Below are 13646 nucleotides of genomic sequence, written 5' to 3'. Positions count from 1 at the left end.
TTTCCCTCTCCATCACGTTGGTACAGATTGAGCGGCTCATGCCCCACGGGTTGGAATTCTTCTCTTATCTCTCATCTGCTCACTGGAAAAAAAAAAAAAAAAGGCTTTCAGCAACCCTTCAGTTATCACTGCAGAGGGAAGGGCTGCAGAGCTCTGTCTGTGGCATCCAACACTGCCCCAATGCCTCTGGGGCTTCGGCTGTGCCCAGCACACGCAGAGACCTCCACGCATCACTGCAGCTCCTAAAGCAGAGGGATTCAGCCCCAAAGAACATACTGTCCCTGCTGCAAGCTGTAACTAATGGACAGGCTGCGACCCATGCAACAGGAGCCACGAGAAATTGAAACAGATTGAAACCAACTCTCAGCCCAATGGGGAATTAGGATTTCTAGACTCCACCTTTGCAAGGAGAGGGAGGAGAGCACTCTGTCTGTTCTGCTCTCACAGTTCCTACTGTGAGCTGCCAGCAATGCAACCCCAGGTCAGATGCAACCCCCAAGAGCAATCCTCTCCTCCCCCAGCTCCTGGGGACACCCTAGACCGAAAGCTTTCAGTGCCCACTGCACTCAGAGTTCCTCAGAACCCTCCCAGCAGCTCTGAGCCCTGCACCAACACTGGTGAACAACCCCCCATGCTGCCTGCAGCTCCTTCTGAGAGGCAGAGGAGCCAGGAAGGAGCCATTCACACACATCAGCTTTTTCAAACTCCCTTTTCAGCCACAGCGATTACAAAACTTTCAAAACCTCAAGGCCTTGTTTTCACAAAGAGACGGATTAGCCCTCGTGTTTGCACATGAGCATGCCCAGCTGCCAACACTACGCTGCTTTCCTCCTTCAAAGCACACCCTGAGGGTTCCCAGAGCTCCAGAAGGGGCCCCAAGCTCAGTCCTGTGGGGTCTCACTGAGCAGCAGCCTTGCTCTCTTCAACCTTCCACGTCCTGTGGGGGGTCTCTGCCTCCAACGTGGGTCCAAACGGCGACAGTGCAGGGCACGTAACGTAGAGATGCTGTGATTGGGAGTCACTGAAGCAGGATGAGGTGAGCACAAGAGCTCCATGCACAGTCCCATCTGCTGCAGCCAGCAGAGCTGATCACAATGCTGCTGCCATGCCACCAGGCCTGCAGGTTTGGCTCCTTCCAGAAAACACTTGGGGCTGCCTTACTGCTGTCTGCAGTGCAGCCCTGGGAGCTCCGAGCAACACAGCTTGGGATCTGCTTAAGTGAGCAGCGTGCAGCTTGATTCAAAGAAATGACATAAATACGGAAACATCGGTGTCGTTACCAGCTCCACTTCATCTTTGCTATCAGTGTAAGGTAAGAGCCCGTTAGCTTGGGAAATGCAGGTTCACTTGTGATGGGCAGAAAAGCACACAGTGCTGAGCTCCAGTCTCCACAGACACCTGGTTTTGGACGGAGCACCAAACAACCGCACAGAAATGCAGAGAGGGGGGGATGCACATCACAACAACGTGCCACGGCCGAGCACAGGGACACGGGTGCCTTCCCTCCCGTGCTCCCCAGCAGCACAGCCGAGGGCTGTCAGCCCCACAAATCCTGCAGCAGAGCCCGAGGGCTGTGCAGGCAGCTGGGAGCTGCCCCACATCCACACGACGACGTCCCTGAAATAACCACGGACCCGCTGCCAGGTTTTGCTGTGAGCGCTGAAAGGCACGGGGCGGCTGTCAGACCGCAGCCCGCACCTCTCGGTGCTGCGGAGGAGCTCCGGGAGCGGACAGCCCCACGGCCCCGCACATCCAAAGCCGGTTCTGAGGCCGCGAACGAACCACAGAGCGGCAGAACGGCGCAACCCCGGCCGGTGCGGGAGGTGCGGGCCGCCCCGTGCCCCCCAGCATGGAGCCCCAGAGCCACGGCGTCCGTCCGTGTGTGTGGGTACGGAGCCCCCACCCGCATCCCCCATAGGGCGGAACCATTCGGGGGGGGGATGAGGGGGGGCAGCTGGAGCGGCCCACGCTGAACCCCGGGGTGGCGCTGGGAGGAACCACAACGAGACGGAACGAGGGGGAGGAGGGGGGGGGCGCAGCCCGGAGGGGCTCCGCGGGGGGACGTTACCTCCTGCCGCGTCCGGGTCCCCCGCGCCGGCCTCCGGGGTGATGGCGCCGGCCCCCGCCACGGCCGAGCCCTCCGCCTCCTCGGGCACCTCCAGCTCCATGGCCGCCGCCAAGGGCGCGGGCAGGGCACGGCAGGCCGCCGCCGCCGCCGAGCTCCTCCCGGCTCCGGCCGCCGCCGCCGCTGAGCAGCCTGGGAACGGTGGGGACCATAGAGCGCGGGAGGCGCCGCGGCCAGACACGCCCCGGCGGCTCAGGGCGGAAGTGGGCCGCGGCCACAGCCGGAAGTGGGGTCCTCCTCTTCCGCCAGAACTAATCGCGACGCAGAGTCTGGGTGTCGCGATAGTCCTCGGAACCGGGACTGAGATCGGGACTGGGATTGGGACCGGGGTGGGATGGGAGGAGCGGGGATGGAAAGGGGCCCGGCGTACCATAGAGCGGCGGAGATAGAGCGGCGCCAGCTGTGCCGGGGCGCAGAGGGCGGGACCCGAGCGTCGCTATGGCAGCGGGGCCGGGCCGTTGCCATGGCAGCGGGGCCTACTGCTGCCCCGTGGTTGGGATCTCCCTTGCCGGGCCCGGTGCATCGGAGCCGCGCTGAGACCTCCGGGGTCGCCCCCCCTCTCGGTCCCAAAGCCCCGCTCGGCCCCGCCGTGTCCTGTGGCCCCAGGCCGAGCCCCGCGCCCTCCGGCCCCCGGCACCACCTAGCGGCAGCCGGGCCCTGCGAGAGGCTGCGGCGGGCAGCCCCCGTCCCGTGACGCCTCGCCCCGAACACGGCGTGGCCCGGCGGACGGCCGTGTCCCCGGCTCCGACCGTGGCTGCCCCGGGCTGTGAAACCCGCCCGGCAATGGGTCGCGTTCCCCGCCAGCCCTAATGATGCTGCTCGGCCGCCCCACCGTGCCCCCGAGGGGCCTGGGCCGCGTCCCTGCGAGGGAGGGGACCGGGAGGGGACCGTCCGAGCTGCCCCGTCTTCCTGCGAGACGAGCGGCGAGCGGCGGCACTCGGACGAGGACGTCGCCATGTCCCCAGCCCCGGGGTGGCCGCTGGTGGCGGGGGGATTCCGGAGGAATTGGTCCCCCCGCGACGCCCTGGCTCGGGGCCTCGGCCCTCCGCAGCCCCACGGGAACCAAACGCAGACTGCTGGAGCCGGGAGCCGTTGCGTGGAGCTGATCTCTGTGGCTGGAGTCCCACCCGGCGGCAGGAGGAAGGGCCCCGGGCCCGTAGCGAGGTGGGGGCCCGGCAGAAGGGATGGGGAGGAAGGCAGGTGGCAGCCGCCGCTGGGTGGCAGGGGGTCACATTTTCTCCTGTGCCCCCCAGCATTGGTGCCATTGGTGAGCTGGCAGCTGGCAGCGTCCCTCTGCCCTTTGGGGCCTGAGGAGAGTGTGGGTGCTCCGGGCAGCACAGGTGGCACAGAACCCCGTGCAGTACCCCATCTTCAGGCACTGCCACCCTGTGTCCCCAGGTGCCCTGTCTCTACCTGGGGCTGAGAATGGGAGCAGATGTGGCTGAGCCACTAGCCTGGGGGAGCAGCAGAGACAGCCCCCCCCCCCAGGATTCCCGCTGTGCTGCTGGAGCTGCCCAGGGATCCTCAGCTCCTGTTGTCTCCCTCCCGCAGGCAGCGTCTGGCCCACAAAGGGTTACGCAAGGCAGCACCCAGGAGTGTCACCGCTGCCACCAGCCCTGGCGCTCAGCTCCTTCCTGGTCAGATTCAGCCGCGGGGGACGAGCCACAACACGGTGAGTGCTGGGGAACTGGGACACAGCTATGGGCTGCCTGTGCCCAGCAGCCCCAGGAAGGAGGGGGTCTGAGGACCCTCCTGGAGCTCTGCCCCAACCACAGAGACAGAATGGGAAGGGAAACCCCAGGGCACTCTGCATGCTGGCGAGGAGACCTGAGCAGGGTGTGGGTCAGAGCCTCCTTGGGGTGCTGTGGCTGCAAGCTGTGTGGGCTTGAGGATGCAGGGCTGGAACCCTGTCATTATGGCTCCGCACCCCAGCCTGGAGGCCATGCCTCCATTCCACCTTTGTACATCCAGCTGGGGCAGCTCCCAGCACCAGGGCAGGTTCAGGGTCAGCTCGGGGATGCAGCTGGAGCTGGGTCAAGTGCTGGGGGGCTGCTGTCGGGGTTGGGACCTCAGCAATGCCTTCCTGCATGGCTGATGCTAGACAAGGGATGGGTGGCTTGGCAGAACTGAGTAGGCTGCGGGGGTCATCCCAATATGAGTGGGGCACGTGGGGCTCCTGGTGCATTGGGCTGGACCGTGGTCTGCTCAGCCCAGATACTGCCTTCCCTGGTGGGGCCACTTTGGGTGCGGGTTGGTTTCTGTCAGGAACCGGCTGAGCCGGCTCCTCTGGCTGCCAACCTCAGCCTTTAGCTCGAGGCAGGGCCCCCGGGGAGGCTGAGGGCAGAATGGGGGCTTGGTGTCCCCATGAGCAATTCCCAGAGAGAGGGAGCTGCCTGTAGTCCCACTGTCCCTTCAGCCCCACAAGGGCAGAGAGCTGCGGGATGCAAATGTGAGATCAGTTCACCATGTCCTAGTGATGGGTAGGCGATACAGTCTGGGGTCCACTGAAACTGTGGCTCCCTTTGGGCGGGTTCTTGGGCTGGTTTCAGTGACCGGTGACATTGGGTGTTGCGGACCAGCCTCCTGGACTCTGCCCTGTGCTCTTAGCCTGGGTTATTCCCAGGCTCAGGTGAATGATTGCACCACACTGCTGGCTACTCTGCTGGCATTTTGGGGCTCTTTTTTTGTGTCTGGGGCTGCGTGCTTGCCCTGAGCTCTGCCCCCTGTGGAGTTGTGTCCCTACTCACTGTGACCCCAGGGACAGGCATTTCCCATGGGCATCAGCATTCATTTTGGATGCCTGTGGACCCACTGGTGCTGCGCTGAGGTTTTCACGTGGGACCGTGGGGTTTTCAGCCCCAGTTGTCAATGTGAGTGGGCTCACTGGGGCCCAGAGGTGGTGAGCTGCACTGGGGCCCAGAACAACACTTTTGCTCCTGGCAGCACCATGCTGCAGCCCCCAGGCAGGAAAGGGACCTGTGGGTGGCACAGGACAGGCGCACAGGTAGCAGGGCCAGAGCTGGGCGCTGCTGCCATGACAGATGGGACAATGGACAATGGGAGCCCTGAGAAGTCTGCTATGGCAGAACCATTGACCAACGGGAGCCCTGGCAGATCTGTTGTGGCAGAACCACTGACCAATGGAAGCCCTGGGAGATCTGCTATGGCAGAACCAGTGGCCAATGGGAGTCTTGTAGATCTGTTATGGCAGAACCAGTGGGTAATGGGACCCCTGGGAGATCTGCTATGGCAGAACCAGTGGCCAATGGGAGTCTTTGTAGATCTGTTATGGCAGAACCAGTGGGTAATGGGACCCCTGGGAGATCTGCTATGGCAGAACCAGTGGCCAATGGGAGTCTTTGTAGATCTGTTATGGCAGAACCAGTGGGTAATGGAACCCTAGGAGATCTGTTACGGGAGAGGCAGTGGCCGTTCGGAGCCCTGTGCGCTTTGCTGTGGCAGACCCATTGACCTTGTGCCGCGCAGTGCTGGAGCTCGGCCATGCAGTGCTGCGCCATGCGGGGCTGTACCACGCTGCGCCGCGCTGTGCCGTGCCAACAGGGAGCGCAGATCCCCTGGCACCTGCGGTGCCGGCCCGCCCAGCCCCACGTGGGCACGCCCCGAGGCCGGCGGGGTGCGGCGGGAGGCGGGCTGTGCCAAGCCGTGGCATTCCGTGCGTGCCGTGCCGAGTCGTGCTGCAGGTGCTGAGCCGAGCCGTGGGTGCAGCGGCCACCTGCCGAGGGCCCCGTGCCGCAGCATGGCCGTGCGGTTCCAGGTGCGCTGCTCGCCCGGGTGGGAAGGGGAAATCCTGGGAAGGCTGCAGGGAGGTCACCGACGTGGGTTCAGGGCCGGGAGGCAGAGGCAGCCCTACCCTGCGCGGTTGGTGGCTGTGGGGAGCAGGTGGGAGCCGGGCAGCAGTGGCACCGCAAGGAGCTGCCGGCTGTCCCTTCCCTGCTGCACTGCACGACAGCGTTACAATCTCGCCACGATTTCCTTGGCTGTGGTTAATCCATCACGGCGTCGCCCGGCCCTCCCGGTTTGTTTTTCCATGCCCAGATGACCCTTGAGATAGAGGCTGTAAAACAGCTGCAGGAGCCACCGCCCCACGGCAGCTTCCGCGGTCTCTCCAGCTTTGTTTGTGGGATTTTCCCCGCCGGGTGCACAGATTCTGCATCTCTCCAGGGTGCTGGGAGCTGTTAGAGGGGATTCTGATCCCACACCGTGTGCCGGGCTGTGCTTCAGCCTGCACGTGCATCCCAGTCTGTCCTAAGTGGAAACTGTTGGATTTGAGGAAAACCAAAGGGCAAAGCCAGGTGCAGTGGTCAGCAGAGCCACCAGCTCTGTGGTCGCACCAGGGCCTGGGGTGGGCAGCTGGGAGGGCAAGGGAGCACTGTCAGAGACAGCACTGGGGGTGTGCTGGCTGCTGAGGCAGGGAGGGCAGTGGGGACACAGCGATGGCAGCTGGTGGGGTGCCCCATCCACAGTGCCCTTGTATCCCCAGCGCGGCTCAGCTGATGCTGAAAGCTCTTGCTTCAACTCTGCCTTGCAGCCCAAAGCAGGACAAAGGAAAGGGCTGGTGGCTGCGAAAAAGAGCCGGAGCCAATCTGTGCCCCCAGCCCTTGGGCTGCAGCTGAGGCACCGCTCAGCCTCAGCGCTCGCCCTCCCTCACTTGCGTTGGCAGGTGGCTGCCATGGAGGAGATGCTGATCTGGGAGCAGCACACGGTGACGCTGAGCAAGGTGAGCGTGGCTGAGGTGGCCGTGGGATGGCGGTGCTGGGGACAGGCTGTGAGCTCCTCTCTGCCCCTCCCTGCTAGGACCCTCATCGGGGCTTCGGTTTTGCTGTTTCGGGTGGCCGGGACCGTCCCAACAAGGTGACTGGGGACACAGCGGTCATTGTCTCAGATGTGGTGTCCAGGGGACCGGCGTTTGGCCAGCTTCAGTGAGTGCACGGGGATGTGGGGATGCAGTGGGGGTCATCGCTGCCAGCAGGGACCGGAAGGGCAGCAAATTGCTGTTGCAATCTGAGGCAGAGCCACAGCTGCCTTTCCCTCACAGGAGGAGGGATCAAATCGTGATGGTGAACGGCCTTTCCATGGAGAATGTCTCATCCTCCTTCGCCATCCAGACACTTAAGACCTGCGGCAAGATTGCCAACATAGTGAGTGTGCCCTGCAGTGGGACAGCTCCGTGCTTGTCCCCATCCTGTCCCTGTCACTGTGCCTGTTTGCAGGGTGCACGGTGGCTCTGGGCCAAGCCCTGTTCCTGTTGTGCTTTGCTACCTCAGAGTACCCATGGTTCGTATTCTGGGCTGGGAAATCGCCTCATCCTTATCTCTTCTTTCTTTCTTTCCACCTGCAGACACTGAAAAGACAAAAGAAAATCCACCTCCCCATGAGCAAGAGCAGCCCTGCATCCCCTGCTGCAACCCGGCGCTACGACTCAGATGAGGACTACGACCCTCGTGGTGTGGATCCGGCCCTGCGCAGCGCCAGCCAGCACCGCTCCCGAGATGATCTGGACCACAACCAGGGCTACGATGGGGACTCATCCAGTGAGAGGAGCTCTGGTCACCACCAGGATGACCGCCGCCACCACAGGTCGTCCCGCAGCCGGAGGCGAAGCCAGGACAGCAGCCACTGGAGGCAGAGCCCCGACAGCGGCTCGGAGCACAGGGGTTACAGCCGGCACTGCTCTGCCAACGGCTTCGGCCACGAAGGGGACACCAACGGGCTGGCACTGGTGTCGGGGTTCAAAAGGCTGCCGCACCGGGATGTGCCGATGAAACCCATCACATCAGTGCTGGTGAAGAAGAAGGAGGATGAAGGTAGGGCCTGGCCGCTCCCTGCATCCCTGGGTTTTGTCCGGTCGGTGGCTGTGTGTCCCTGAAGTGAGGCTCTCGCGTGCAGCACTGGGGCAGTGTGTGCTGTGCTGCAGGCACTGAGCCTGCTGGCCTCAACCCAGGGTGTCACAGCTCAGCTCTGGGGCTTGCTGATGGCCTGATGGGAGTTGGAGTGTGCTTGTGGGGGGCGGTGAGGGGGAACTTTGAGGGGTTCCTGGTTCTGCTCAGCCACAGCACTGCCACGGGCTCTCTGATGCAGAGTACGGCCTGAAGCTGGGCAGCCAGCTCTTCATCAAGCACATAGTGGAGAGCGGGCTGGCGGCGAGGCGCAGCTCCTTGCAGGAGGGAGACCTCATCCTGAAGGTATGGAGTAACAAGGGTTGCACAGCACTTGGGGGGACTCAGTATCCCTCTTTTGGGTGGCTTGTCGCTGGCTGCTATCACTGCAGGGGACAAGCTGAGGGTGTGTTAGGTTGGCTGTGAGGGACTGCAGTTGGACTGGAGGCAGCTCCTGCCTTGCTCCCTGGCCACCCCCTGAGACTGCACAGGGGTTCTTGGGGACCAGCTCCACTTGGTGCCAGGGGCAGCAGCTTGTCACCTCCACCATTCTGTCCCCATGGCACCAGTCCTGTGCTGTGTGTGGGTGTCCCTGGTGGGGGAGCAGCCAACAAGCAGCTCAGGTGTTTGGGGCATGACAGGTGAAAACGATGCCTGAGGTGTCTGAGGAGGATAAAACAGAAGAACGGAGGCGCTTTGTTTGCACGTGCAGGGAAGGGACTGGGAATGCTGTGGTGGGAGCAGCTCTGTGTGATCAGGGTTTTCCTGGGGTGCCTTTCCCAGGAGTGAGCACCCTGAGGCCTTCCTGCTCTGCCCTTCCAGATCAACGGGGTGGCCAGCAAGGACATGTCCCTGGCTGACACCCAGCGGCTCATTGAGCAGACAGAAGGGATCCTGACCCTGCTCGTCCTCCGGGACCACCGGCAGTTCCTGATCAACATCCCCAACATGGAAGACTACCAGAGTGACAGCTCCCGGATGGACGGTGAGGGGACAGAGTGGCAGTACTGGGGTCCCACTGCACAGTGCGGGGACTGGACAGACACTGATGCCTCTCCCTTTCTGTCGCTGCAGATATCTCCGACATCGACTCTGACCTGTCCCACCCACCATCCCCTAAGACCTCCCCACGACTTCCAGCTGCTGCCAGGAATTCACCAGGGTAAGTCCTGCTGTGTCCCCATCCCTGTGTCCCCACAAGCCCTCCTTTTCTCCCCCATGCTCTCTGCCTGTCTGGAGGGCCTGGTTCTCCTCTATGCTGGAGCCAGCTCACTGAAGGTGGCACTGCATTTTGGCCCCCATCTTGCCCATGCTGATCAAACCCCCACCTCCATGCCCTCCTTAAATCCTGCCCTGACTCTGTTCCAGAGAGAGGAGACGATCAAGCAGGAATGCTGCAACCAACACAAACGTGGACGATGCCCTGAGCCGTGGTGGGTGAGCTCAGATCGGCCTGGGGGGAGCTGAGGGCTCTGAGCAGGTTCCAGGCTCCTCCGTATCCCCATTCCCATCCCACCAGCTCTCCCTGTGTCTCTGTGGTCTGGGGAAGCACACAGCCACCAGCACTTCCTGAACCAGCTCTCCTTCCCTGCAGACATGCTGGAAGCTGTGGAACAGGATGGCCACCACAGTCCCCGCAGCAGACCCAGTGCCCGAGCTGCCCCCAAGGATGAGTGAGTCTCTGCAAGAGGTGGTGGGAAGGGCTGAGCAGACAGGGATCTGCCCCAAGGCAGCTCCAGGGCTGGTGGCTCAGCACTGGTGACCACCAGTGTGTCACCACCAAGCTGACTGCAGCCTCCCCTGGGCAGGTACAGTCCTGACTCCAGAGTTGTGCAGTTTGTGAAGGCCAGGAGCGTGGGGCTGCAGCTGGCTGGTGGGAATGACGTGGGCATCTTCGTGTCGGGTGTGCAGGAGGGGAGCCCAGCTGACAGCCAGGGCATCGAGGAAGGGGACCAGATCCTGCAGGTACCTGGGAGTAGGAGTGGCACCGAATGCTTTAGTGCCTGGTTTGTCCCTGTCCCTTCTGTGCCCAATAGCCCTCATGCTATTTGGATTTCTCCCACTGAGCATCGTTTTGAGGCAGTGTTGGTAGGGGATGGTCCTGTCCCCAGCACTGTGCTAACACCCAGCAGGGTCCAGGTGCCAGAGGAGCCATCCCCAGGATCACCCAGAGGTTGTTGCAGGCACTTGGGTAGCAGGGGCCAGTTCCTCCTCCTACTCCCAGGGCCCCCTGCTCTGAGCTCACCTTGGAACCCACACCCTCCATCCCTCTGGTGGGACATGTCTGAATGCTTTCCCACGCAGGTGAATGGCACCAGTTTCCAGAACCTGACCCGTGAGGAGGCAGTGCAGTACCTCATGAAGCTCCCGCCGGGTGAGGACGTCACTTTGTGGATCCAGAGCAAGAAGGACAGTGAGTGATGGCTGGTGACTTCCTGGGCTCATGTCTCTCCATCTTTTCTGAGTGAGCATCAGACTGCTCAGCTCCCCACAACTCTGCCCCACAATGCAGTCCTTCTTCCCCACGCCATCCTCCTCTCCCCCTGAGAGGTGATAGGAGAGCACTGAATGATCGTGGAGTGCCATTTGTGCAGTGGCATCCTGGAGCAGGGGGGTTTCTGGCCCTGTGGATCAGCTTGAAATGGCCACTGTGTGCTGTGGGCCAAGTCCTACTGTCCCCAGTGTGCCCAAGAGCACCACATGTAGATAAGGTGTCCCCAGGGCCCTCGTTGGCTCTGAGGGCTGCTGTGGAAGATTGCACCCAGCCCAGCACATTCCTCCACTCCTAATTCCTCCTTTACCTGCTCTTCCCTGATGGTCACTGTCACCCCGGGCTCCAGTTTACAGAAAGATGATCTCATCCAACGTGCGTGATTCCTTCTACATCCGGACGCATTTTGACTATGAGAAGGACACGCCGTCGGGGCTCAGCTTTGTCCGTGGGGACGTCTTCCATGTGCTGGACACCATGTACCGTGGCAAGCTGGGGAGCTGGCTGGCTGTGCGCATGGGCAGAGACCTGCAGGAGCAGGAGAAGGGCATCATCCCCAACCAGAGCAGGTAGGGAAAGAGCCAGGAATGGCCCCGCTGGGGGGCAGAAGCAGGGAATGGCTCTCTAGTGATACAGGGATGTGGGTGGTGGGCCCAGTAGGAGCTGGGCTAGGGTTGATGGGTGGTGGTGGGAAGCGTGAGCTGGTGAAACGCCTTCCTGATGCCTGGGGTGGGGTTGTTGATGCTGTGATTGACGGAGGTCCTGGATGGGCTTCCCATCTTGAATCAGCCCTGTCAGGAAGTGAGGACCTTGACTCCTGCCCGACTCCTTGGATAAAAGGAGCAAATCCAGAGGCTGCAGATACTGAGCCCTTTCCCTTCCCAGGGCCGAGCAGTTTGCCAGCCTGGAGTCTGTGCTGAAAGCCACGCCTGGCACCAACCCCTCAGGGGCACGGGCTGAGTTTTGGAAGCTGCGGGGCCTGCGGGGAGCCAAGAAGACGCTGCGGAAGAGCCGTGAGGACCTGTCTGCCCTCACAAAGCAGGGCCACTACCCCCCATATGAGAGGGTGGTCCTGAAGGAAGGTGGGTACCGGGCTGTCTGGACCCACCCAGGGTCCTCAGCCCTGGTGCTGCCCCAGCCCAGCCCCCCTGAGCTGCTCTGTCTTCTCCCCACAGCCAGTTTCAAGCGGCCAGTGGTGATCCTGGGCCCCATCACAGACATTGCCATGCAGAAACTGAGCATGGAACAGCCCGAGCTCTTCGAGATTGCACGTAAGTGCCTTCCACGGAGGCAGTGAATTATGCTTAGCAGCTGGACATTTGGTGTAGGTGGCTTTGGGAGCTTTTTACTCTGTCCTGATCCTTCCTTTTGACCTCTTCATGACACCCCAGCATCCTCTTGGACTCAGGCACCCCTTCCCTATGCACTGTGAGGCAAGTCAGGTCCCAGACAGGCCCCATAGAGGCACACAGCCCTGGGGCCTGGCATGGCCAGACCCACAGGGATGGCACAACTGCCCCAGCCCCTCTCAAACCCTGTCTCCTTGTCCTGCAGCGAGTGTGCCACGAGATGGGGCATCATCTAAGGTCATCAAGCTGGATTCAGTGCGGCAGATTGCTGAAAAGGTGAGAGCTTGCAAGACCTTCCCCGTGTGTTGGCAGCCAGGTGGGTGACCCTGTCCCCAGCAGGACTGAGTGCTGGTGCCCTGCCCCAGGACAAGCACGCACTGCTGGACATCACACCCTCGGCGGTGGAGCGCCTGAACTACGTGCAGTACTACCCCATGGTGGTGTTCTGTGAGCCCGAGAGCCGGCAGGGCATCAAGGCCATGCGCCAGTGGCTGGCACCTGACTCCAGGAAGAGCTCCCGGCGCCTCTACGCCCAGGCCAGCAAGATGAAGAAGTACTGCAGCCACCTCTTCACTGCTACCATCACCCTCAGCGGCAGTGGCAATGCCTGGTATGAGGAGATCAAGAACATCATCAGGACGCAGCAGAGCCAGCCCATCTGGACAGCAGCAGAGCATGTATGAGGCAGAAAGGCTGAGCCCTGCAGGGGCCGCACAGGGCTGCATCTGCCTTCTTGGTGCCCAGAGACCCAGGTTTTCATTGTCCCCACCCACAGGTGGACGCGGCGCTGGAGGACAGCCTGGAGCTGCTGAACCCTCCCAGCAGGGCAGCCTCAGGCTACCTGACCTGTGACAGTCACGCCAACAGCGACTACGATGACACGGATGGTGAAGGAGGTGCCTACACTGACGGCGAGGCGGAGGATGCCTACAGCCATCCTGCACTCTCCCGCTCCTCTGAGCCGGCGCAGACGTATCCCAGTCATGGTGTGAGCGAGCAGGTGGGCCCCCACAACAATATGAGGGGCACAGAACCTGGCCACAGGGGTCAATTCCTATCCCCTGTGGCCCTGGCAGGAGGGCTGTCATCTCTAATGTCTGCAGGTCCAGTGTTGGTGCCTTGCCCACGTTGCCCTAGGGGATCACAGCCCAGTCCCCAGCTGAGGCACAATTCTTGCCTGCCCCCCTCTCAAATCTATGTTTGTTCACAGGTGACAGAGCAGCAGCCGCAGGGACAGTGGGCACAGGAACACCTCAGGTACCCTGCTCTGTGCAGCCTGACCCTGCATGGCAGTGACTGCCTCCATAGATCAGTCACAGAGGCATCACTGCAGCATTTCCTCCTGCAGGGATTACGAGCACGAGGCCGTGAGGAAGAGATTCACACGAGCCAGGGATGACTCAGATGAGGATGAAGGCTACGAGTGGGGCCCGGCTACAGACGTGTAGTGAGATCAGTGTCTGTGCATGACCCCTGAGCATCACTGTGTGTCTGCCCCACAGGGCCCCTCAGGCCAGTCCTACCACAGCTCCGTGCCACCAGGGCTGGGTGACAGCCCTGGCAGTGCCACACAACACCCCACAGCTGTGCGGGCTGCGCCTGCACCACCAAGTGCCTCCTACCCCTGTTTCATCCAGTGCTTCAGGATGAAATAAAGGGGACGTTTTGAGTAGGATGGGCTGCTGCTGCGTGCGTTGTGTGACAGCAAGCAGGGCAGAGATGCAGCATGGCAGCCTTGCTGGGATCCACACCCCTCCATGGCCAGGGCCTTCAGCCTGCTGCTT

At 62.0% G+C, this 13646-nt stretch overlaps 2 protein-coding genes across 5 annotated transcripts in view; one reads left to right on the top strand and one right to left on the bottom strand.

Moving 5' to 3' along the window:
* Nucleotides 1-3082, bottom strand: part of PIP5K1C (phosphatidylinositol-4-phosphate 5-kinase type 1 gamma) — a 34294-nt gene extending 31212 nt beyond the window's left edge. The window contains 3 exon segments of the mRNA XM_090125827.1: nt 2069-2330; nt 2332-2376; nt 2606-3082. Coding sequence (XP_089981953.1) covers nt 2069-2330; nt 2332-2376; nt 2606-3082 — 784 coding nt within the window.
* Nucleotides 2256-13537, top strand: TJP3 (tight junction protein 3). 4 transcript variants are annotated; one of them, XM_031604728.2, is made up of 21 exons: nt 2256-3289; nt 3677-3797; nt 6807-6863; nt 6941-7065; nt 7182-7284; nt 7485-7950; nt 8225-8328; nt 8845-9007; nt 9097-9184; nt 9391-9455; nt 9617-9695; nt 9831-9987; nt 10327-10435; nt 10863-11082; nt 11399-11595; nt 11689-11784; nt 12068-12138; nt 12228-12539; nt 12638-12862; nt 13073-13119; nt 13211-13537. In XM_031604728.2, the coding sequence occupies exons 1-21, from the start codon at nt 3081-3083 to the stop codon at nt 13308-13310; spliced, it is 3114 nt and encodes a 1037-aa protein (XP_031460588.2). In that variant the 5' UTR covers nt 2256-3080; the 3' UTR covers nt 13311-13537. The 4 variants fall into 4 exon arrangements, with proteins under 4 accessions (XP_031460588.2, XP_089982416.1, XP_031460587.2 ...); XM_090126290.1 differs by having other exon boundaries at nt 6675-6863; nt 12638-12850; XM_031604727.2 differs by having other exon boundaries at nt 6675-6863.
* The last annotated feature ends 109 nt before the right edge of the window (nt 13538-13646 follow it).

This window comes from Phasianus colchicus, chromosome 28 (genome assembly GCF_987193195.1).
Source record: "Phasianus colchicus chromosome 28, bPhaCol1.hap1.1, whole genome shotgun sequence".
Lineage (NCBI taxonomy): Eukaryota > Metazoa > Chordata > Aves > Galliformes > Phasianidae > Phasianus > Phasianus colchicus.
The sequence above is the reverse complement of the archived record's forward strand: the minus strand, read 5'-3'. Positions and strand labels throughout refer to the sequence as shown.

Excerpts from the sequence above, each read along its gene's own strand:
- TJP3 (XM_031604727.2), top strand. The coding sequence starts at position 3,081 with ATGTCCCCAGCCCCGGGGTGGCCGCTGGTGGCGGGGGGATTCCGGAGG. Across the intron at positions 9,988-10,326 it reads AAGGGGACCAGATCCTGCAG|GTGAATGGCACCAGTTTCCA; the intron begins GTACCTGGGAGT and ends TTTCCCACGCAG. Across the intron at positions 12,540-12,637 it reads TCTGGACAGCAGCAGAGCAT|GTGGACGCGGCGCTGGAGGA; the intron begins GTATGAGGCAGA and ends CCCCACCCACAG.